Consider the following 25,579-nt stretch of genomic DNA (forward strand, 5'->3'; position numbering starts at 1 on the left):
AGGCTTGGGGGGCTCAGAAGCTTACAAACAGTCTTGGACACAGCAAATCTGTATCTGGACTAGACTAGTTACAGGAAAGGGGGAAAACAAGTGCAAAGACAGGCTTTTAAGCCAGAAAGTTGAAAGAGATGGAAGAAACTGCCCAAAAGGCCAATAAACCACAATATCTGGTCCAGAAACTACTCCTATTGTGGTAGAAAGGCTACCTAGTCCTTACCACTCCCACTGATAAGCTTGAAGGCTTCCCCTCCAACACAGAAATGGTTGGGGACTCGAGATTACAAACTGTCATGGATACAGCCAATCTGTATCTGGACTAGACTAGTTACAGGAAAGGGGGAAACAAGTGCAAATGTGGGTTTTTAAATCAGGAAGTTGAAAGAGATGGAAAAACTGCCCCAAATGGCTAAAACTACAATTTCTGGGGCAGAAACCACTCCTTATGTGGTAGATAGGTTACCTAGTGCTTGCCACTCACACTGATAAGCTAGAAGTCTTACCTCCAACACAGAAAGGTGTGGGGGGCTCAGGAGCTTACAAACAGTCTTGGATAGAGCAAATCTGTATCTGGACTAGACTAGTTACAGAAAAGGGGGAAACAAGTGCAAATGCAGGCTTTTAAATCAGAAAGTTGAGAGAGATGGAAAAACTGCCCAAACGGCCAGTAACTACAATTTCTGGGCCAGTAACCACCCCTTATGTGCTAGATAGGTTACCTAGTGCTTACCACGCCCACTAATAAGCTAGCAGGCTTCCCACCAACACAGAAAGGTTTGGGGGGCTCAGGAGCTTACAAACAATCCTGGATACAGCAAATCTGTATCTGGACTAGACTAGTTACAAGAAAGGGGGGAAACAAGCTTAGAATGTTTTTTTATTTTTTTTTAGTAAAGTGGAAAAGGAGAAAGCTGGAACAGAAGATAATTCAAGGTTAAGAATCTAAGTGGGTTTGCCTACACAAATGTTCTCTCTCTATTAGGTAAAATGAACTAATGATACTAGACTGGGAGGAGTGTCCTAGATCAAATATATAGTATGGGCAGGCAACTGCAAAGCCACCAAGTATAAGAACAAGATGATAATAGGAAGCGGGGTGGGAAACTATTACAGCCACTAGCTGTAGCCAATAAATGAAAGTTTTAAACGGATAGAAGAGCAAGGAGACTCTAGTGAATGCTTTTAACTGCAAACAAATCAGTTATATGATACCTGACTAGAACACAGAAACCTCAAAAAGATGCACAGAAAAGCATGGATAGAGCACTTACAAACAGAAAATACAACTCTTAGTATGAAAAAGCAGTTTACAGTTAAGTAATTAAGTAAACATGCAATTAGAGTAATGAAACAGTATCTAGCAATTAAAAATACAGTCAAAATAGTATAAAACAGTACATGAATGCAGTGAAACAATAAAAAAAGCTTTATAACAGTGCAAAATGTAGTACATTAACTGTATAGCACAATTATAAGCATTACAGAAGTGCAATTCAATAGAATAAGTGTAAGGAATAACTTATTCTGCTCTTGGAATCTTAAGGAATTTCTGTTTAGATCCAGTAATGACTCACCATCCACTGATTGAGTAAGGAATGTAACTGCTGCATAACATGCTTTATCAAATAACTAGTGTACCTGCTATATAAAGCCTGTTGTACAATATCAGCTACCTTACTCAGCAGCAGTGTATAACACTCCCAGGGTGCGCAGCACTACCTGTAATTAGTGAGCATTGTCATTCTTGTGTGTCATTCAAGAAATGAGGAATGGGACTGTAAATCCCTATGAATCATGGTAGTCCTCAGTGGCATAACAAACATGGTCACATATCTGTGATCTGTGTTCATGAATACCAAGGCTCATACAAAAAAAAAAAGGAACACCATAGAATTCTTTGCCTAGGGCTCCATTTTCTCTAGGAACATCACTGCCTCCATCCCCAGACACTCCAAGTCAAGCTAACAGATATAAGTATCATTAGGCCTACCCTGTGCCCTTCTTCAATGGTTTGCACCTGAATTACCTCCCATGGGAAATGCCACAGTGTCAACCTCATGTTACCTAAAGCATCCAGCTGACTCTTCAAACCACAAAAGAGCAGAGATTGTACTTCATGGTCCTCCTACACTATTGTGTCCCCCACTCTGTTACTAAATAGAAAAAAAAAATAGAAAAATAGAAGTTGAAGTTATGGAATGCCTGCAAAGTGAAAGATCTGGTGTAAAAGGTCTAACACAGGTTACATCACTGCATGATGGAATGAGTCTCCAAAGTAAGAAGAAACAGAAAGCTCAGGAGACATTTGAAGAAGAAATATGGACACTGGAATGAAAAAGAGATTTAATCATCATCATCATCTTCTTTTGGCTGTTCCCGTTAGGGGTTGCCACAGCGGATCATCTGTTTCTATTTCTTCCTTTCCTCTGCATCTTGCTCTTTCACACCAACCACCTGCATGTCCTCTCTCACCACATCCATAAACCTTATCTTAGGCCTTCCTCTTTTCCTATTACCTGGTAGCTTCATCCTTAACATCTTTTTCCCAATATACTCAGCATCCCTCCTCAGCACATGTCCAAACCAACGTAATCTTGCCTCTCTGGCTTTGTCTCCAAACCTTCCAACTTAGGCTGACCCTCTAATATACTTATTCCTAATCCTGTCCATCCTCGTCACACCCAATGCAAATCTTAACATCTTCAACTCTGCCACATCCAGCTCAAACTCCTGTCTTTTTGTCAATGTCACTGTCTCCAACCCATATAACATAGCTGGTCTCACTACCCTCTTGTAGACCTTACCTTTCACTCTTACAGGTACTCATCTGTCACAAATCACTCCTGACACTCTTTTCCACCCACTCCATCCTGCCTGTACCCTCTTCTTCACCTCTCTTCCACACTCACCGTTACTCTGAACTATTGACCCCAAGTATTTAAACTCATCCACCTTCACTACCTCTACTCCTTGCATCTTCACCATTCCTCTATCCTCCCTCTCATTCACACACATATATTCTGTCTTAGTCCTGCTGACCTTCATTCCTCTTCTCTCTAGGGCATATCTCCATCTCTCCAGGGTCTCCTCCATCTGTTCCCTACTCTCACTACAGATCACAATGTCATCTGCAAACATCATAGTCCACAGGGATTCCTGTCTGATCTCGTCTGTCAACCTGTCCATCACCATTGCAAATAAGAAAGGGCTCATAGCTGATCCTTGATGTAACCCCACCTCCACCTTAAACGCATCCATCACTCCTACCGCAGACCTCACCACTGTCACACTACCCTCGTACATATCCTGTACCACTCTTACATACTTCTCTGACACTCCTGACTTCCTCATACAATACCACAATTCCTCTCTAGGCACCCTGTCATATGCTTTCTCTAAGTCTACAAAAACACAATGCAATGCCTTCTGACCTTCTCTGTACTTCTCCATCAACACTCTCAGAGCAAACATCACATCTGTAGTGCTCTTTCCCAGCATGAAACCATACTGCTGATCACTAATCATCACGTCTCTTCTTAACCTAGCTTCCACTACTCTTTCCCATAACTTCATGCTGTGACTGATCAATTTAATCCCTCTGTAGTTACTACAGCTCTGCACATCACCCTTATTCTTAAAAATTGGTACCAAAACACTTTCTCCATTCCTCAGGCATCCTCTCACTTTCCAAGATTTCATTAAACAATCTGGTTAAACACTCCACTGCCATTTCACCTAAACACCTCCATGCTTCCACAGGTATGTCATCTGGGCCAACAGCCTTTCCATTCTTCATTCTCTTCATAGCTATCCTTACTTCCTCCTTGCTAATCCATTGCACTTCATGATTCACTATCCCTACATCATCCAACCTTCTCTCCCTCTCATTCTCTTCATTCATCAGCCCCTCAAAGTACTCTTTCCATCTCCTCAACAAACTCTCCTCACTTGTGAGTATGTTTTCCTCATTATCCTTTATCACCATTACCTGCTGCACATCTTTCCTACCTCGGTCCCTCTGTCTAGCCAATCGCTACAGGCCCTTTTCTCCCTTCTTAGTGTCCAGCCTTTCATACAACTCTTCATATGCCTTATCCTTAGCCTTCGCCACCTCTCTCTTTGCCATGCACCTCATCTCCTTATACTCCTGTCTACTTTCTTCATCTCTCTGACAATTCCACTTCTTCTTTGCCAACCTCTTTGTCTGTATACTCTCCTGTACTTCCTCATTCCACCACCATGTCTCCTTGTCGTCCTTCCTCTGTCCAGATGTGATACCAAGCACCTTTCTAGCCGTCTCCCTTACTAGCTCTGTTGTAGTTACCCAGCTATTTGGTAACTCTTCACTGCCACCCAGTGCCTGTCTTAACTCATCCCTGAACTCCACCTCACAATTACCCTTCCCTTTTTCAATTTCCACCATTTGATCCTTGGTGCTGCCCTCACACTCCTCCTCCTCTTCTTGATCACCAAAGTCATCCTACAAACCACCATCCTATGCTGCCTAACTACACTTTCTCCGGTCAACACTTTACAGTCTCCAATCTCCTTCAAACTGGCCCTCCTACATAAGATATAACCCACCTGTGTGCATCTTCCTCCACTCTTGTATGTCACCTTATGCTCCTCCCTCTTGTAAAAATACGTATTCACCACAGCTGTGTCCATCCTTTTCGCAAAATCCACTACCATCTGACCTTCTGCATTCCTTTATTTAACACCATACCTACCCATCAGTTCCTCATCCCCTCTGTTCCCTTCACCAACATGCTCATTGAAATCTGCTCCAATCACTACTCTCTCACCCTTGAGTACAGTCATCACCACTTCATCCAGTTCACTCCAAAATGTTTCTTTCTCATCCATTGCACACCCAACTTGTGGAGCATATGCACTAACAACATTCATCATTACACCATCAATTTCTAGCTTCATAAACATCACTCTATACAACACTCTTTTCACCTCCAAAACACTCTTAGCATACTGTTCCTTCAGAATAACTCCTATGCCATTTCTCCTCCCATCCACACCATGATAAAACAATTTGAACCCACCTCCAATACACCTAGCCTTACTCCCCTTCCAAAGTGATTTAATATGGTGTAATATTTATGCAAAGGAGAAAGCAAAGCTAATCAATACAAAAAGAGCAGCACCAAAGATATTTGAAAAGAAATATAGGCAAAGGAATCTGGACATGGAAAACTTTACACTATGAAAAATAAGAAGACAAAGATGATATGTTGAACTACAAGATCTGATTAAATTCCATCAACTAACTATAGCCCACAACACTCTTTATAAACCTTCCAAAACTCCTATTCTTTCCACACTAATCACTCCCTATAAAAACATGGAATCCTTAAGGTCTTCTCAGAAACTTCTAGTACATTCCACTAAGCCAAACAACAAGGCTGGTGACTCCCTTTTTTCTAATATTGTTGGAAAAGCCTGGAATTTCCTCCCAAATTAACTCTCCACACTTCCCTCACTATCCTGTTTCAAAGACAAATTGAAAGTGTTCCTCAAAACTCACTGGTTATGCCCCTGTTCAAAACCTGACTAGTCTATATGTCTCTAAATACCTTGCTCTCCCTACTCCATCTACTCATTAACAGCAACTCTGTCCTATTTAATCTATTATACTATCTATCTATAGAATACCTTGATTGTATTAACATCCTATGTTATGCCTGTATTCTGCACTGTAAATTTTACTGTAATAACCTCTAATAGCTACTATTAATAGGATTTGTCTCATGTTTCCTAGTTGTTATTGTGTTCATTCCATTGTCCTATCTTGGAGCTTATCTCCCCGGGCCTCTACTGAAAATGGACATATATCCAGTTAGACTAGCCCTGTCAACAAATGTAAAATAAAATAAAATAAAATAAATAAATGAAAAGTAGAAAAGAATATTAGTAATTGAGAAGTTAAAGAAATAGAAATTGAGGTTATAGAGTACTTGCAAAGTGAAGGATTCAGTGTAAAAAATCTAACTCAGAAAGTACCACAGCAGGATAGAGCAATGGACGTCCAGACTAAGGAGAAACCAATGGAATGGGAAGCAACTTGGTCAGTTGCCATATGAAGATATTTTGGAGCCTTCCACAGGAAACCAGTATAAACATTCAATTGAAGCTGGACAGCAAGGGAAGGAACAGGAAGCTGGCAACCCTGACTCAGTCAATGTTGTGGAGTGAATGAAACTGAAGAGAATGTGCCACAGGAAGATGCTACAGAACCTTCTATAGCATGCGCACAGGAAATGGTGAACAAAAAATGTGCCCTCATTTTAGAAGGAAATGAGTTAAATGAACTAAGAGAAGAGTTGCTTAATTTAATAGAGATAGATAGACATATTAAAATCAATGAAAGAAATAAGACTGCAGAAGGTCAATAAAACTCAATAATTAGAAATTTGATAAAACAAATGAACACAGTAATTCAGACTGTGCATAGAGATAAATGCGATATAACAGAAGTAAACAGAATATATTACTGTGCAGCTAAATTAATAACAGATTTAATTCTACCACAAGAACACAGGGTAATAAGAGAAAGGAAGGGGAGAAATCAAATATAATGGAAGAATCAAACAGAGAAAACTATAAAGCAATTAAGAAGTGTCATTGTTAGAAGAGTTTAGAAGAGGGAACAGATCAACAAAAATACTCAGAAAGATTGACGTGATAAAAGCAATGTGCACTATTATAACAGATCAGAATTTATCATGCACTATTGCAAACAATAAATTAAAAATATCAGCACAGGCAGAAAAACTTAGAAGATATGCAGATAAATATAATGGAAAAGTACAAATTAAGCAATTTATTGATGACCCAAAAAAGTTTTATAGAGCATTAGGAAACAAGGTAAAAGGAATTGAAAGACCACCAAAAACAAAGAAGAAATAGATACATTTTGGAGAAGTATTTGTGAAGATCCTGTGGCAAATAACAAAGATGCTAAATGGATAGAAAAAGTAAAAGAAAGAATAAGAAGTTTAAAGGGACAGGATATGAAATTGGATGAAGTAACAGCCGGAGAGATTAAAACAGAGTTAAGAAAAACCTCTAATTGGAAAACCTCAGGTCCAGATGCAGTACCTAACTTCTCGTTAAAAGTATTAACGTCTTTGCAAGAAGATTTAGCCATGAGTAAATACTATTTATATGCGCACCCCGAACAGACAGCAACCTGGTTAACAACAGGAAAAACAATGCTCCTACTTAAGAGTGAATCAAAGAGTTGAATCAAAGTTTAAAATTTAATAACAATGAGCAGATTTTACTCAATGCCTTATTGGAACTAGTATTAACTAATAATGTACTGATGTTCAATGGTCACTTCTATTTACAACAGTGGGGGGTTGCTATGGGCACCCCCTGCACTAACACTTATGCAAACCTTGTAGTTTACAGCTGGGAAGTCTCATCCCTATTTACCAATATAGGTTTTAAAAAAGTCTCCCTGTATAGGAGATTTGTTGATGACATCCTACTGGTGTGGGATGGTACTGCTGATGAATTAATGAGCTTTGTATCTGAGTTAGAAAATACAACAGAATTTTTAAAGTTCACTATTGAATACTCACATTCTAGTGTTAATTTTCTAGACCTTACTATTAAAAAAGATGGAAATGGAGGCCTGAGTACTTCGCTTTACAGAAAACCTAGTTGGAAGAACACACTGTTGCATTATGATAGTATGCTCCCCAGGTTTATGTTCAGTAATATAGTAAAAGGGCAATTTTTGAGAATAAATAAACTTTGTCAGGATGTTGATGAATGGTTAAATGAATTTATTAAATTAGAGAAATTATTTTTAGATAGGGGTTATAATGTTAATATGGTATCTAGGATTAAAGATTTGTTCTTGTCCTCTTATAAACCTGCGACATCAGTTAGTTCTTTTAGAACAGGATGCATAGGCTCCAGACCCCATAAACAGAGTTATATCAAGCCTGACACCCCCTCACTTTACTACTTAACTAGTTTTACTAGTGACAATAGAGATATAGTAAATATAATAATGAAGAACTGGCACATTTTGACAACAGATACAGACATTAAACATATAGTAGGAATAAAACCTACCTTTACTTATAAAAATATGAAAAATTTGAAAAGGATTTTATGTATTGAAAACCATACATCACAATTCAACAGTCACATTTTAAATAAGAAGGTTACTGGAACCCATGCTTGTGGAAAATGCAGCATGTGTCCCTGAATATCAAAATGTTCCATATTTGAACATCCAGAAACAGGTTTTAAATTTGAACCTAAGTTCTCAGCGACATGTAATGACACTAATGTAATATATCTTGCTGATTGTGAGTCATGCCCTGCTTTTTATATAGTCATGACCACTAGACGTTTAAGAGATAGAATACAGGATACATATTTCAGAATTCCCTGAACATAAATTCTTTTTTAGAATACTACAAAAAAGAACTCCCGAGTACAAGAAAGGGAGATAATTTCAATAGTCTAGAAAATTTAGAGCTTAATTGGATACTGAGATTTAAAGCTCAGTACCCTCCAGGACTTAATTCTTACATTAGCATTAGGTCAGTTCTGAAAAAACGGAATTATTGAAATATAATATAATATAAAGTAGTTTACAATGATTATGGTATGCATATACATATGTTTTCCTCATTTCCCAGTTCATACATATTCATACATATTTGCCTGATGTTCTCTTTTTCTTTTCATGAATATGTCTATTTATTCATATTATATTGCAATGATTTCTGGTTTTATATATCCATATACTTTATGTATTTTATATTATATGTTCTACAGACACACATTTAGTTTTTAGTTCTGAGTGCTGCTTTACTAGTTATGAAAGTTACATGTATACTTTCTTGATAAAATGACATATTTACATATTCTATTTTATACATATATGCATATTTTTAGAATTTATATGGTTATCTATATTATATTTTATTTATTTAGAATGTTTAAGGGATTTAAGCACTTTATATTCATGCTTTAGAATATAACATGAATCTAGTCAGTGTGATTTTTACTTTTTCACGTTTGTATTTTAACTGCTTCACTTGGTTTTGACTTTATTGAATATAATTATTTAATTATTTAATTGTTTAATTGTTCAATCAACTACTTAATACATGAATTATTCAATTGAAGATTAGTATAAAATGTTTAGGTGAATTTTGATGCATTAGATCTGAAGAAGCGTGCCTTCCAGTAGCACGTGAAAGCGCTCATCTTATTTTCTCCAATAAAATATAACTTTTTTATCGTGGTGGTTTGCCTCTTATACACTTCACTTTGGACTTCAATTCTTTCGATTTTGGAGGTAACCTTTGGGAGACAGATTTATCTCTTTTTTATTATTCCTACTTAAGAGTGAGCCTGCAAGTTACCCTAAAAATTATAGACCAATAACTTTTCTTCCAATGACATATAAACCATACACTGGAACTGATACAGACAGAGTTTATAGTCATTTAGAAGAAAACTCAATTATGGCAATAGAACAAAAGAGCAATAAAAGAAAGTCATATGAAACAAAGGATCATTTGTTGTTGAATAAAGTCATAGTGGAGAACTGTAAAAAGGGGAAGGATTTAAGCATGGCATGGACTGACTACAAAAAAGTATTTGACAGTATCCCACATTCATGGATAAACAGTGCTTAAAAATGTATAACATATACCCTACACTGATAAACTACATTACAGAGACCACGAAACAGTGGCAAACCACTTTGCAGTTAAACCATGATAAATGGCAAATTATTATTCCAGGGATAAAAATCCAAATGAAGATTTTCCAGGGCAACTCTCTGTCACCATTGCTCTTTTGCCTTGCCCTTAACCCATTAAGCTGTCTGCTTAACAGATTAGGTCACAGCCGTAATTTGGCTCCCAGAAAGCAACAAAGTGTAAAGATGTCTCATCTTCTCTTTGTCGATGATTTAAAACCGTATAGCTCATCAGATGAGGAATTGAAAGCACAACTGCAAGTAGTCAAAACTTTTTCAGATGATATAAGAATGTCATTTGTTCTTGATAAATGTGAAAAAGCAACCTTTAAAGCAGGAAAGCTGCAGCACCAAGAAAACATCAGTTTGGGACAACAATGTGATGTAAAAGAACTTGAGCAAGAGGGAGTGTATAAATATTTGGGAATTGATGAAGGATCAACAATAAAACATGAACAAATGCGAATAAAACTTAGTAAGTAATATTTTAAAAGAGTTGAATTAATCCTGAAAATAGCATTGACATCTAGGAACAAAGTTCAGGCTATAAACCAATTTGCTCTTCCTGTCCTAACTTACAGTATTGGAGTGACTGACTGGCCCTAAAAGTGTTGAATAGATTAGACAGGAAAACAAGAAGGATGCTTCGTGCTCATCAAATGATTTATAAAAATCAGTGCATACCAAGATTATATATTACCCATTCCAAAGGAGGTATGGGCCTCCTTGAAATTGATTACATGTATAGATCTGCAATCATGGGAATGCATCCATATCTGCTGACCTCACAAGACACAAACATAGTGAAAGTTTTGAAACATGAGGAGAATAAATCTAAGATGACTTCCCTTCTTAGTATAGCAGAAGCTTATCGGCATCAAGTGGGAATGGAAACCAAACCAGAAGTAGATAAAAATCAGGCAGCAACTGAATGTGCCAAAAAACAAAAGAAAGAATATAAGGTGACAGATTATATGAGAAGGCAAGAAATGGGGAAAATGCATACATATAGTTGCAAGTATAGGAAAGTCCTAGAAGAACCTCATGTTGATCAGGATCAAATGAAGGAATGGTTTAGGAGAGGCAAAGTCAAACCAAAAGATGAAAGGTTAATACTGGCAGCCCAGGATAGTGGGCTACATATACGCTGGTTTACAAAGTCCATTGAACATGTGGGAGAAATAGACAAATGTAGGTTTTGCAAAACAGAATTAGAAACAGTCACACACCTTGTTGCTGGTTGTGATATACTAGAGGCAGAAGGACTGTAAACTGAAAGGCATAATAATGTGGCAAGACTGTTGCACTGGGGATTGTGCAAATATTATAATACTGAAGTAGCTGAAAAACACTGGAAATATGAGCCACAAAGCATCATAGAAAATGATGAAGTCTACATCACATGGGATCACCCATTACCAACAGTTCAAAAGATAGATGCGAGAAAACCAGAAATAGTCTGTGAAAAGAAGACAAAAGTAATACTGATCACTGAAATCACGACACCCAGTGACAACATTGTCTTGTGTACAGAGAGACACAAAGTCATAAAATATCAGGAAATGAAAGCAATGTGTAAGAAAGATACCCAGACAGGTCCAATAGTAGTAGGAGCAATGGGCCTTATAAAAAAGAATTTACACTCATGTTTAAATATGTTACCAATATATGTAACTCCATACGAACTGCAGAAGGAGTCAGTACTGGACACATTGTGGGTGCTGCGAAGAGCACTTTTGGCTGACATAAAGGTTAAAACAATACTAATTTCATGAAGTTTAATCATACTTTGACTTAGGAATGGGGTCCTTTCCTGTCATGGTATTAGAAACCCAAAAGATTTGGAGAAATTAAAAAGAGAATTATTAAAAGTAGACCCTAATACATTATAAGGAACCTTATTTCTACTGATTGGGTGGGGGTTGATATCTGTTTTGTCACTGCCCAAAGCTGCTAAACACAGCAACAGGTGGGGGCACATAGACTGACTGGTAGGCTGATATTTTCATTTTATGTCTCTTCTTTCACTTCAGCAACAAACACTGGTGCAACACCTGCAATACTACCACAATGGTAGACATCCACTGGTCAATTAAAAATCCATCTTCCCTCACTCATGAACAAGATCTCAAGATATCTAAACTCCTCCATCTGAATTTGCTATACTCCACTGTTATGCAAACAGCAATCCTCTCTTTTCTGAGAGAGGGTCCCATAACCTCTGATTTGAAGGTCTCCTTTGTTAATTAATATATATTTTTTAATTCATTCAAGAAGAAACTCATGACAACATGGGAAAATATGAAATTTACCTGACTGCATTGTTTCCATCTGCTGGTTTGCTTTTATAATCTTCAATCTATTAGAAGAAGAAAAATATGATAGTATGAATTATAATGGCAGATTAGTGAATATTATTATTTTTGTTTACTTTAAATAACTGTAAAACAGTCCAGATATTCCCATTTTATCTGTTTTCTGGATATGTTCAACACTTTCTGATTTAGTACATGTTATTGCTTAATTCCTTACATTAGTTAATAGAGATTTTACTAGTGTTAGTAAAGCTTCACTTGCATCACTGTGGTTAGTGCTGAGAGCTTCTCCTCTGTAAACATATGGCCTAAATGGGCACAGTTTAAAGAACATTTAGCACGCAGTGTTCTAGAACATGCCATCCTTAAAACCTGTGTCTTAGGGATACTAAAATGACCAAAAGTTATGTTAAAATGTGGGATAACACAAATCAGCTTTCTCATGTACATAACTTACATTTTCTCCCAAATCATGACATACCCCTTCATTTGTGTGATAATCTTTGTTTTGTAATACAACCGCATTTCTGCAACAAAAGAAGATTTCACTTGTGCTTTGCAAAATCACCTTTTGCACCCCATGAATGCTATTGTCTTGTCTTGTTTATGTTAATGAGTTAACATCATAAAAATACTGCTTTCAACTTCTGGGCTAAAGCTATCACAAGCAACTAAAGTGGTCAGTTAACATTTAATTATCTAAATGCAGCTCAGTTCATTTGGAAATTTACATTATTTCACATGCAGATTTTGTCAGCAGACTCAAAGAATCCCACAGAATTTCAAGGTAATTTATTCTTCTGGTTCTATTCTCAATGTCGTGTATCTTTTCAATGAGTCTGGTGTTTTCTTGAAGAAGAAAGTCTATGTTTTTCTCTCTTTCTGTTAACTAGAAAGCTATATCAATTACAGAATCTTCCAAAGCAGCAATCTGGGCAGTTTGTTGTTTAAGGACTTCATTTAATAAGGTTCCAGTTCAATTCTCAGCTTGGGTTGGGAGTGCCTTCTGTGTGGAGTCTGCATGTCCTCCCCACGGTCGAGTGGGCGTTCGAAAGACATGCATTGAATGGGCATGCCTTCATTGAAAGTTGAGTGTCGGGCTGGCAACTCGACACCATAAAAAACAACTGCCAATCATTAGCGGACCGGAGTTCCGCTGTGGCGACCTCTAATCGGGAAAAGCCGAAAGACAAACAACAACAACAATTTAATAAGGTTATTTGTTTAGTGGTATCTTATTTTATATTGTCCACTTTTAAGTTTAATTTGTCTATTTTACCCACCAAGTCTTGAATTGTAGTAAGAATTGCCTGTATTTCTTTTTTCACTGGAGTTTCTTGCTGAGAAAACTTGGAGCTGCTCATCTTCCTTTGTGAATGTGGTTTCAATGTGCCTTCTATTTGAAATTTTGACAGGAAAATATGAAAACTTTAGCTTAAAAATTACACAAATGTGTAGCTAATGACTTCCAGAATCTGATTTTAGTAGTTTCAGGTCTTTGTTGGTGAAATTAAATAAAAAATCCGGTCAGGAAAAATTGAAGAGCAGAGCTCAAGGACTCTGCTGCTTTCAGCTTGCCATCCAAGTCACGCCCCTAAGGTAATTTAGTTTTGCAGCTATCAACATCCTGTTAATACCCACCCTCAGGCTCTTCCCCCCTTTCTCAAGGAGAGTTAGGCCATTTACTCTTGGGGTACATTTGGGACTACCCATCCAGTCAACCAGTTTCTGCCTAAAGGTTGTTAATGTGCTGAATCCTTAATCTACAGGACAGCCAATTCCAGAAATGAAGAAAGTCTTACATACCTCAAGATTCCTGAAGAGTTGAGCTGAAGCACATGTGTTGAGGAGGTATTTCTTGGTGTTTTCAAGCTTAAACTCCGCATAATATACAGGAAAAGTATCTAATTTTGTTGCACTTATAGTAATTTTGATGATTTCTGTATTTTTTGCTTATTTTATTAAATTGTATTTCTTTGGGAAGTTTGGGTGAAGCTGTTGACTTTGTGTCTTGAGCAGTCACCTGGCTGTTAGAGTATGTGACTGCAACCAGTTCTAGTCAATCTAAGTGTTCTCCCTGTGATTTTATTCTTTTTAACCAGTTTTTCAAATTGAATTACAGTTTCACTTAAATCCCTTATAATGTGCGTTTTATAGTCATCTTGCTGTTTGTATGACTAAGAGATTCCGTATTTGGTTATACTGACCCCAGGATTCAGTAAACTGCCATGCAGGAATAGCTTATTCCTGCATGGGAATGACCGTTTAAGAGCAGCACGGCAGCACGCCATGCATAGTTATGAAGGCGCGCTGCCTCTGCTCCTAAACAGATACGGAGCATGGACGAGTGCAGGGGGTGTGTCTGAGAGCAGAGATCTCACAATATACATGCCCCTGCACTCAGAAATTGCCGTTTGGCAATTACAATGAGCAAGAATGCTCATATAGGGGGATGCCAGCTCTTCAAATGCCCAAAGTGGGACTGTTAGTGTACAAACGTGACATGTTGCAGGACAAAACACACCCACAGCCATTGCAAAGGTGAAAGCCCCACTTTCCAGGAAAACCCTACTCTCATAGCAACAGAAACATGCCAAAATTTCTGTCAAATGTGCAGATGCACACATAAATCCACAGCAATAAGTGAAACCTGTCCCTTCTTAGAGAAAATAACACTAGAAAGGTTTTTTTTGATCAGACTGATTAACTTTAACCATAGCTGCACGGGTTTGCCCATTGCTTAGCTACACATACTCTAGCTTAAATGGCACAAGAAGGTAAATAGCAAGATAAAACAGTACTGCAATAGTGTTGTGTTTAGAGTGTTCACTTTGTGAGCAGTCATTCCTGGTTTGATCCTTACTGTAGTACATTCAATTTTCCATGTGAAAGCAATTTATGAACATTTTTTGCTGTATAACCTACTAAATAACATATATTTGTGAACTGGAGTACTGCATTAAGTGCAGATGTGAGGTGTCATTGTAATAATGTGGAAAAATCTAGAGATAAACACAAGTACCCCATACAGTATACGTACACATGAATCAGGGACACTAAACAAAGTTATGATGTGCAATGAATGATAAATCAATGCCATACAGCAAATAGTGTAAAAAATGTATAAAGTGTCCAAATCTATCACTTTCCCAAGACCCATGTTTCTTTTCTTTCTAAATTAGTGCAGGGGTAAGTGGGAGTAAGCACTTTTAAGCAGTAGTAAGTGGGTTTAAGCCTGTTTGCACTGGGGTAAGCAATGCCTACACAGGATAAGCAATTTAGAGGCTAAGTGGAAGAATACCTGGGAGTTAGCATTGCTTACTATCACGCAAACCCATGCAAACCCGCTTACAACTGCTTAAAAGTGCCTTAATCACTCTGCATCCAACAGCCCTTGTTCTGCCCAGCAACAAAATAATCAGCCTTTGCAAGTCCCGAACCCAGGACCCTACACATTATAGCCACAGTGATTGACCACTACACCATACCAGATGTACATAGAATTGAGGTATACACAAACAGATCCTCACTATAGCAAAATCACAATTTACATGTGAAAGAAATTTATAAACAATTTTTTGTTGTATAACCTACTAAATAACATATATTTGTGAACTGGAGTACTGCATTAAGTCCAGATGTGTGGTGTCATTGTAATAAAGTGGTGAAATCCCCCGATAAACACAAGTACTGCATACAGTGTATGTACACATGAATCAGAGATACCAGGTGTAAGCAATGTGTAGCCCAGCTAAATAGATTTTCCCATTGTTATGCCCCTTTAATCAATGCCAACCTTAGGTAAGCAGGTTTGCCCAAAACTTAGCATTTTCAAAACCATCCAATCACGGCAAAGTGTGGGAAATCGGCTCTATTTAATCCCCACAGGTGGGGATACATCTCATAACTGGTTGCAGCTTCCTCCTGTAGGCACAATGGCTGGTGTTGGGGAAGGATCATACTTCCGAGTGCAGCGCTGGGGCATCCAGGAGTCTAAGGTCATGGCTGGACTCCTGGTAAAAGACCATGAAGAGAGACTGCTGCAGGGCCAGTACCAGGGTTCCCAATATAAAGCAGAAGCCTGGGACAGTCTTGTCCGTGACCTCACCAGTGTCACTGGCATCCCTCGAACTGGTGAGCAGGTCAGGCATCACAATGCTGACTTTAAATGGAGGAAGAGGGAGCTCTTGGATCAGTGGATCCAAGAAGCTAGGCAAGGTGATGTTCCAGCAGTGCATAAGTACTTATTCTACTAACTGTTTAATAATTGCCTAGCTCATGTATATTATGGATAGGTATGGCTAAATATTCCTCTTACGTCTCTGACAGCTGCAGTGGAGCAGGCTGTGAATCAGGAAGCCCATGCGTGTAGGCTGCAAAGGCTGCATCGCAAGGCAGGTTAGTAATAATCTTGCATGTACTGTCATAAAAAATAAATCTAAAAGTAGAAAGTTAATTGCCAGTATAAAAAATGTATTGTGTATGGGATATACTGAATAAGATGAAAAACGTTGTCAGGACAGTTGTAAAACTAAAGAAACACAAGGTAATCACCAAGAACGCCAAAGTTTAATGAAGCTTTCGGGCTCTCAACCCTTCATCAGCATACATAGTTCATATTTAGTTTCGTTTATATAGAGGTCTCCATAAAATCACATGATCAGAACCAGCCACTAGAACTCATTATCCAATAAAACAATAATATAAAATATAAAACTAAGTACTAATAGTATCCATAAACAGTTCATAACAACTTCTTAAGAAATTCATAATTAAAATTTACATAGTTTTTTAAAAATGTGTATATAGCTATATAGCTATCTATAGTGTTATAAATTGTCTAACTGTCGTTGTACTAATACTGGCTTTATACTAATAGCACTGTTGAGGCCAGGGGTGACATCTGCTTGTAATCTAATTATCCACTCAAGCTTCTTGAGCTCTAAGAAATTATTTATATCACCCCCTCTTGTCCCAACTTCAACAGTGTCTATACATCTAAATTTAAACCTATGTGTTTCAAATTCCATTACATGTTTATATAAAGCATTTGTTTGCACCTTCCTATTTATCTCTGATTTGTGTTCTATAATGCGATCTTTAAGCCTTCTTGTCGTTTTCCCTACATAAAACACATAACACTGTATGCAAGTAGCAAGGTATACTAATCTAGTTGTATTACAAGTGGCCATACAGTGAAACTCAAATCTAATATTTGTAACAGGATGTCTAAAGTGTTGATCTGCTTCCAAAATATCTATACAGCAAGTACAATTATGGCATTTATGAGTGCCTAACCTACCTCGTACTAACTTCTGTTCTTTCTTAAAATCCTTATAGCATAACATGCTTTTTAATGCTTGATGATTTCTAAATGCAAAACTAGGTTTTGATCCAACCAACTTTTCAATTTCTGGCATAGCCATCAGTATTGGCCAATTCTTTTCAATTATTTTACATACTTGATATGTATATCCACTGTATGTGGTTACATATCTAATTTTATTCTCTTTCACTTTTCTTCGTATCATCAGTTCTTGTTGCATTTCAGATGACTGAATAAACCAGACAATATGGCAGGAAGAGTCTCATATAGGTTGTATGTAAATAAAAGGTAACAGCCTGGCAATAAAGGTCTAACTCCTGGACTGCTTCTGTTTACTCTGGTATCATATGGTAATGTAGTGTTGCATTCTCTTAATAGTACTGTTGTATTAAGCACTGTTACCCACACTGTGCTACATAAATAAAATGTGTAGGAATGTCTGTATACGACTGTTGTAATCACAAGGTCATATTGTACAACTGAGGGAGACTTAGAAAGAAAACAGTGAAAAGATACACAACAAAATCCACATAGCACACTCAGCTGTGATGTAAACTGTTGTATTTTTAGCACACACAGCCATGGTTCAAATCCTGGGAGTGGTAGTAAGCTGTATGCAAAACCATACCCCTTAACTGTACAGAATTTGTCAGAAAGTTCAGATAATTGGCTTAATTTTTCTGCCTGTCACCCTGTACCCCTGGCAAATCAGTGGGATGATCCCAGAAGTTTAGGCAGCAAATGACATACAACTGATTGTTAGACATCATAACTGTCAGAAATATATCTATAAGAACAAACCTGTCACTCTAGCAACTCACCAAAATGTTATCAGAGTAATATGCAAATTATGTCCCATCTCTAACCCCATGTTGTGAAGCTATGACCAGAGTGTGTGCAGTAACAGAGTGAGACGTATGTTCATAATAATAACGTGGAATCTGGTAATATGTGTGTCAACATTTAGGTAGTGTTAACAAACATTCCCTCCACAGGTCTGTCAGATAAGAAAACTGTGCCTGGAAATAAAAGACTGAAATCCTGGACTGGTACTGTTTAGTCTGGTATTGTATGGCATTGTTAGTGTTGCAGTTTCTCTGAATAATAATGTATTATTCATCACTGTCACCCACAGTGTGCTACATAATAAAACTGTCTAGGAATCCCTGTATAAGACTTTTGTAATTACAAGGTCAGATTGTAAAACCACGGGAGACTTATAGCCAGAAATCAGTGAAGCAATACACAGCAATATGTAAATAGCACACTCAGCTGTGATGTACACTGTTTTAGTTTTAGCAGACATAGCCATGGTTCGCATCCTGTGAGTGGTAGTAAGCTGTATGTTGAATCATACCCCTCAACTGTACAGATTTGTTCAGAATGTCCAGATAATTGGCCCATATCTGCTGCCTGTTACCCTGTCCCCCTGGAAAATCACTGTGATGAGCTCTGAAATTTAGGCAGCTTTTAATGACATATAACTGATTGTTAGAACTGTAAATATTCAGAAAATGTATATGAAAACAAACCTGTCATTGTAGTAACTCACCAAAAGTTTGTGAGGGCAATTGTCAGAATATGTCCCAGTTCCACCTGCATGTTTTCAAGCCTTGACCAGAGTGTGTGAAATAAGAGATTGAGAGGTATGTGCATAATATCAACCTGGAATCTGGGAATATGCGTAGAAACAGTCAGGTAGTGTTAACAAACAATACCTCCACAGGTATGCCAGGTAAGAGGTGTATACTGTATGTAAAACACAGTTCACGTATATACATGTCTACAAACATACCACTGTCCAATCTAAGGCTATAGGGTAGTGTAATAATGACTGTAAGGTACAGACTACAGCAGTGACTAAGAAAGTTGTGATAACTACAGGGATATACAAGTTGTTAATTGACATCTCTCTCTCCCCCCAGCCATATCTGCAACAATAATCTAAATACACAACTCAATGTGTATGTGTACAATTAAATCTACTGTTGGGACATATGTCCTATTGTCTGATAAATATTGAAATGTGTTTCTATGCATGTGCCATTTTGAAATACTCCCACATTGGTGGCATGCTGCCATCAATGTAGCCTGCATGATGTTGTAATGGCCACTGTGGTTCCATATATGCATGTGTTCTGTTTGTTATGCAACTGTTCCATATCTGGTGTTTTGGGTTAATGGGAACATCTCTGCAGGCTGTTATACCTAGTCCTGGAATGTGTTGACTATTACTAACCCACATATGTTTTAAAATTGCAACACCATAGCACATTTGGGAAGGCCGGTCCCAGCGGACCCACCTCTCCCACCTCATCTGGCCATGGCACTGGGCACCAGCACATCTGGGGCCTACCCCAGGACCTCCTCGTCTACTGGTCCTGCACCACCTTCAGGTGCTACCATCTCAGGGGACCCCCCAAGAGCGGCCACGGACAGGAAACTTTCACCAGTCATCAGGTCTGGGGTCTGATGCATAGCGAGCTCCGCAGGGAGTTTGGAAATCTGCTACACCAGCTTGAGGGCCACATGGTGCATTTAGAGGGCCAGCCTGCCCCTCCTACCCAGCCCCCAGCACAGCCACCTTTGGGGCCATAAAGGTGCAGTGGTGACTGCCCATGGGTGGGGAGCAAAGTCCCACTGTTTCCAGTTGGGGGCTCATGGGCTTCCAACTTCCAAATACCCCTTCCCATCCAAGGTGTTTACCCCCCACATGTGTCATATACCGCCCCTGTATGCTGTCTTGTCTGTCTTGTCTGTCATCCTACCCAACCTACCTCCCCAAATATACCTACTATCCTTCCCCAACATCCCACTCTCACCTTAAAAAAAAGAAAAAAGGGCAATCTGTTCCCCCCAAAAAATCTCGACTCATACATAGCTGTCCATTGGACACATGTAATCTGGTGTAATTGGCTTCACAACATATTATTGTTGTCCTCCCCCCTCTCTCAGGGGTTTGAGTGTCCAAATCTACCTCCAAATTCAGTGTATATGCACAGCTGTTGCTGTAGAAGAAATGGGCAGCTATGGACCTCCTCTACACCCATCCTGCACATCCCTAGCTATGTTGCCTATTGTCTTTCCCTCTTTGTGCCCCTTTTTCACCACTTTCCTATCACCCCTTTTTCTTTTCTTTCAAAGACATTAGCACGGGGGTAAGTGGGAGTAAGCACTTTTAAGCAGGTTTAATCCTGTTTGCGTGGAGGTAAACAATGCCTACACAGGATAAGCAATTTAGAGGCTAACTCACTGCAAGAATATTTAACTGGAAGTTAGCATTGCTTACCATTGCGCAAATGCACTTACAATTGCCTTAGTCACTCTGTATCCAGCTGCCCTTGTTCTGCCCAGCAGAAAACTAACCAGCCTTTGCAAGTCTCAAACCCAGGACCCTGCACACCATAGCCACAGTGATTTTCCACTAAGCCATGTTAGATATAAAAGCATTGGATGTTTTCTCAAACATCTCATCCAACACAGTCATTCAACAGTAGAGGAAATGTATTTATATATGTAGATGTATTGAGGGTAACGCTACCCAATGCTAGAAGTCTAAATCTCAAAATGCACTCACTCGAGACACTCCTTAAAATGGAGAACATCAATATCTGTACAGTGACTGAGACCTGGTTCAAAGCTATAGGGAGCACCCTTGCATTACCAGGCTATAACTCATACCACACTTTTCGGACATCTAATCTGGACCAGAACACAAAAAGGCAGAGGTGTGTCCATATTTATTAAGGATATTCACACATCCAGGCCAGTTGCGCAGCATAATGCATCCGAGGTTATCCAAGTACAACTAACTCTGGGCAAAACTGCAATCCAAATTTTAGCTTGCTATACATCCCCCACCATGCCCCAGGATTTCCACTCCTCTTTTCTTGATATACTGAAAAATATTAGGGTTCAACCAAACACCCTAATAATGGGCGATTTCAACTACCCCACCATTAACTAGAAAAACTACTCTTGTACCAACTCCTTCGCTCAAAACTTTCTGGAATTCATAAATTCCAATGCCCTGGATCAACGTATCCAAACCCCCACCAGGGGCAACAATATCCTAGATCTAGTCATTACCAACATGAGTGACCAGTGTTCCTCACCTGAAATCAACTCCTCGTTGGTCATATCTGACCATAAGCTAATCACCCTAGATATCCGCATGCCGCACCCACCCACCATTAAGGAAGCCACGGAAAAAAATTTCTTCATAGCCAACTTCATGCTTCTTAAGACAGAAGTGGAAAACTTCATGACACCCATGCAGATGGACAATACAGTTACAACTGCTGAATCCTACACAAATGCAATCTGTAAGCACTTACACAAGTGCATGGATTGTGCTATCATGACAGAAACAAGACGCTATCCTCCAAAAAAAGGAAGCCAATCTGGTGGTCCCCTGCCATAAACAAACTCTACAACAGAAGAAAGAAACTGTTGCAAAAGAGTGTAAAATCCCATGAGTGGAGGAGCTCCCTGGTTAGCCTCAGTAAGAAGCTGGAATCCCTTATAAGATCCTCCAAAGATAGCTACGAAAACAAAATCACCACTGATTCTAAGAGCAACCACAAAGCATTGTATAGCTATGTCAAGAATTTCAATGGCAACACCCAGATCTGCACTGAGTTACAGCACAACGGCACGAAAATTACAGAACCAACTGATACTACCAACATCCTGGCAGATAGGTTCAGTGCTAACGTTAACTCCCTCTCACCCCCTAAAGGGCCCATATCTATACAGGAAGAATGCAGAGTCTCTGTAATCACATCTATGCAGGTAAAAGCTGCACTCTCTAAAACTAAAAACACAGCATCCATGGGACCGGACAATATCCCAGGCTGCGATTTACATAAACTTCAGAACGAACTGGCTCCCAACCTAAGCACCATGTTCAATCATAGTCTCACATCAAACTTTGTGCTCACTGAATGGCACACAGCAACAGTTATCCCACTCTACAAAGGGGGAGCCTCCACTGATCCTGGGAACTATCGCCCTATTACCCTGACGAGCCTGGTCTGCAAGGCCATGGAATGTATCATCATGGAACTCATAAACAAAGACATTGGTAACCTTCAAACTCTGGACCTCACCCGGTCCAGGTTTGTGAAAGGCAGATCATGCCTTCTGAACCTGATCGACTTCTTTGAGGCAGTCACCAAAGCTGTAGACAAGGGTAAGGTGGTTCACACAGCCTATCTTGACCTCGCCAAGGATTTTGACACCATCCCCCATTCTGTAATTATAGCTAAACTCACTAAACTAGGCATAAATCCCTACATCACAAGATGGGTTGCCAACTGGCTCACATACAGAACCCACACTGTAAAAGTTGCAGACTGCAAATCTGACTTCAAACCAATGACAAGCGGAGTGCCACAGGGTTCAGTCCTGGGACCACTCCTGTTTGGTATCTACTTCTCTGAAGTACAGGCTAACACAGAAGACCTCTGGCTAATGAAGTTTGCAGATGACTGCAAACTAGGAGCCATAGTCGAGTCCCCAAATGATGTGGACATCCTACAGAAGGGCCTCACTGAGACAGATGCCTGGTGTCAGGGGCATGGCCTCAAGTTCAATGCCAAAAAGTGCACTGTCATCCCCTTGGGTAAAAACTCTGCACCCATGAACTACCACATAAACGGCAGTCTACTTAATGCCAAATGTGTGATAAGAGACCTTGGGACTCAGGTGGACAGCAGTCTCTCCTTTGATAATCACATTGCCACAGTAGTCAGGAAATCCTTCTATGTGGCACACCTCATCACAAAAGGTTTCTCATACAGGAAAAAATAGGTCATTGTTCCCCTCTACTCAGCACTCATTAGACCCATTATAGAGTAAAATGCTCCTTTTGGAATGCACCTCACAAGACATCTGCAGCAGCTGGAAAGGCCACAAAGGTACCTCAGAAAAAGGATTACTGGCCTCAAACAGATGCCCTACACTGACCATCTCAAAAAACTCCAGCTTTACTCTGTAGGATATCGCCGACTCTGAGGAGGTCTCTGCCTAACATATAAAGCTATGTTAACCCCAGAGCTGTTGGAAATGCTACACCTTAAGAAATCCCAATCCCTCCAAGCTACACTTTCTAGGGACCTAAACCGTGTCACCACAATAAACAGGATATGCTGGAGGGATAGATTCTTGTCCCAGAGAATTCCTATACTCTGGAACAAGCTACCCATCTATGTCAGGCAAAGTTCCTCATTAGCACTCTTCAAGAAAAATCTTGATGAGTGGATGGGAAATAGGAAATACACCTCGGGGATCACTTCTGTGGCTCTGCTCGACAAGGGCACAGGAAATGAACTTTCTTGGTTGGAGTAAGCCAGGGAACCTTGTTGGCTAGGCTTACTTAGCCGATAGCCTAGTACCTACCTATGAATATATGTATGAATATGGTATATGTATACATCTATATATATATATATATATATATATATATATATATATATATATATATATATATATATATATATATATATATATCAATATATATACATCAATATATATATATATATATATATATATATATATGTACAGATATATATGTAGATAAATAGATAGATAAAAGAAAACAACAAATACATATATGACCAAAGGCACCATTAATGAGGGTGAGGGGGGCCCAATTTAAGTACCTCTTGTAATTATGATATCATCCCCTCCTCCACAGCTGAACAGATCTGCCTTGCAACACAATACCAACACTTGCATGTCTCATACCCAGGACACTACACAACATAGCCACAAGATGTTAACAGTAATCCATCTCACCTGTATGATGTCAGGATGGTATCAATAAGATATCATGCAGAACAGTCTGTCTGCCATAGGGAATGTACAATGTGGAAGCAGTAAACATTCCAATGATACATATACACACACATATATTCAGATACATATATATATATATATATATATATATATATATATATATATATATATATATATATATATATATATATATATATATATATATATATATATATATATATATATATATTTAGAGAGAGAGAGATATATATCTATATATAGATATATATGTAAATACACATACACACATAGATATGTATTGGAAGATACATATTTAGAGGGTGCACAGCATATTGAACAGCCAGTATTCCTACAGTTGCCACCTTTTAAAATGGACAGTGTTTGATTCTCTCATACAAAAGACAATTATTGCATGAAACATATACCCACAGAGAAGTCAAAGGATATGACACCACACAGGTTTGCATACATAAAAAAATGATTATTTGTGTACTATTTCAGTTGTATATGCCATTTCATATAGCAGTTAGTTGTTTGAAATACATACTAACTGAGTATTGCAACTCTCAAGCAAAACATTTTATACAGTAATCTGAAAGCATAACATATGTTGCTATCCAGGCCAAGGCCTTCAAGTAGTACAACAGTAAAGAAACACTGACCCGGAAGATAACAATCAATTAACACTAACTAATGCAGATGTAGTTCAGCAACCTCCAATTACACTCTGTACTCAACCCCCAGGGGGAAAAGAATTAACTTGTCACAATGAAGATGTATCTGTTACATAACAATGCTTAACTTAAAACAACACTATCACAATGACAAATAGAACTGTCTGTAAGACAGTAAGCACTAGCCCACCAATGTTCCCAAGGTGAAATGCATGAAAATGTACAGCCATATACCTTAAGTTGTCTTACTACTGATATCCCTCATATGTAACAGCCTAGGTTATAAATGGTGCATACCCCTCCCTCATATAATGACTTACAAGGGCATATAACAGTGTTACATACACTGACCTCTGGACTGTACAAGGACACACATGTTTTGTCCAGCTGTAGCACACATATATATGGACCCTACCCCGAAATATGTGTGGGGTCCACAACATCACTGGGATGATTGCAGGAATGCCAGCACGACATAATAATAGGCCACTACTTAACAACCTCTTACTGCATGAGATATGGACAAAGCCTGGTATATAGGTGGAGGACAGAGGCTGGAACACACGGTCATATTTGCAATATTGTTGCTATACACTGTGAAAGTTGCTGGTGTTACAGGATTGGTTGCAACATACCCTTATTCAGGAATATGAAGCCAGAAACACAAATGGATGTAGCCATGTACTGATAGCACTCAACAGACAGAGTGCCACTG

At 38.7% G+C, this 25,579-nt stretch overlaps 1 protein-coding gene across 1 annotated transcript in view; it reads right to left on the reverse strand.

The window, feature by feature from the left end:
* SLC15A1 (solute carrier family 15 member 1) overlaps positions 1-25,579 on the reverse strand; it is a 422,183-nt gene that overhangs the window by 130,811 nt on the left and 265,793 nt on the right. The window contains exon 17 of the mRNA XM_044071289.1: positions 12,061-12,107. Coding sequence (XP_043927224.1) covers positions 12,061-12,107 — 47 coding nt within the window. The remainder of the gene's footprint in view (positions 1-12,060; positions 12,108-25,579) is intronic.

Source organism: Protopterus annectens, chromosome 5.part0 (assembly GCF_019279795.1).
Source record: "Protopterus annectens isolate FY-2018-M chromosome 5.part0, PAN1.0, whole genome shotgun sequence".
NCBI classification, from domain to species: domain Eukaryota; kingdom Metazoa; phylum Chordata; order Ceratodontiformes; family Protopteridae; genus Protopterus; species Protopterus annectens.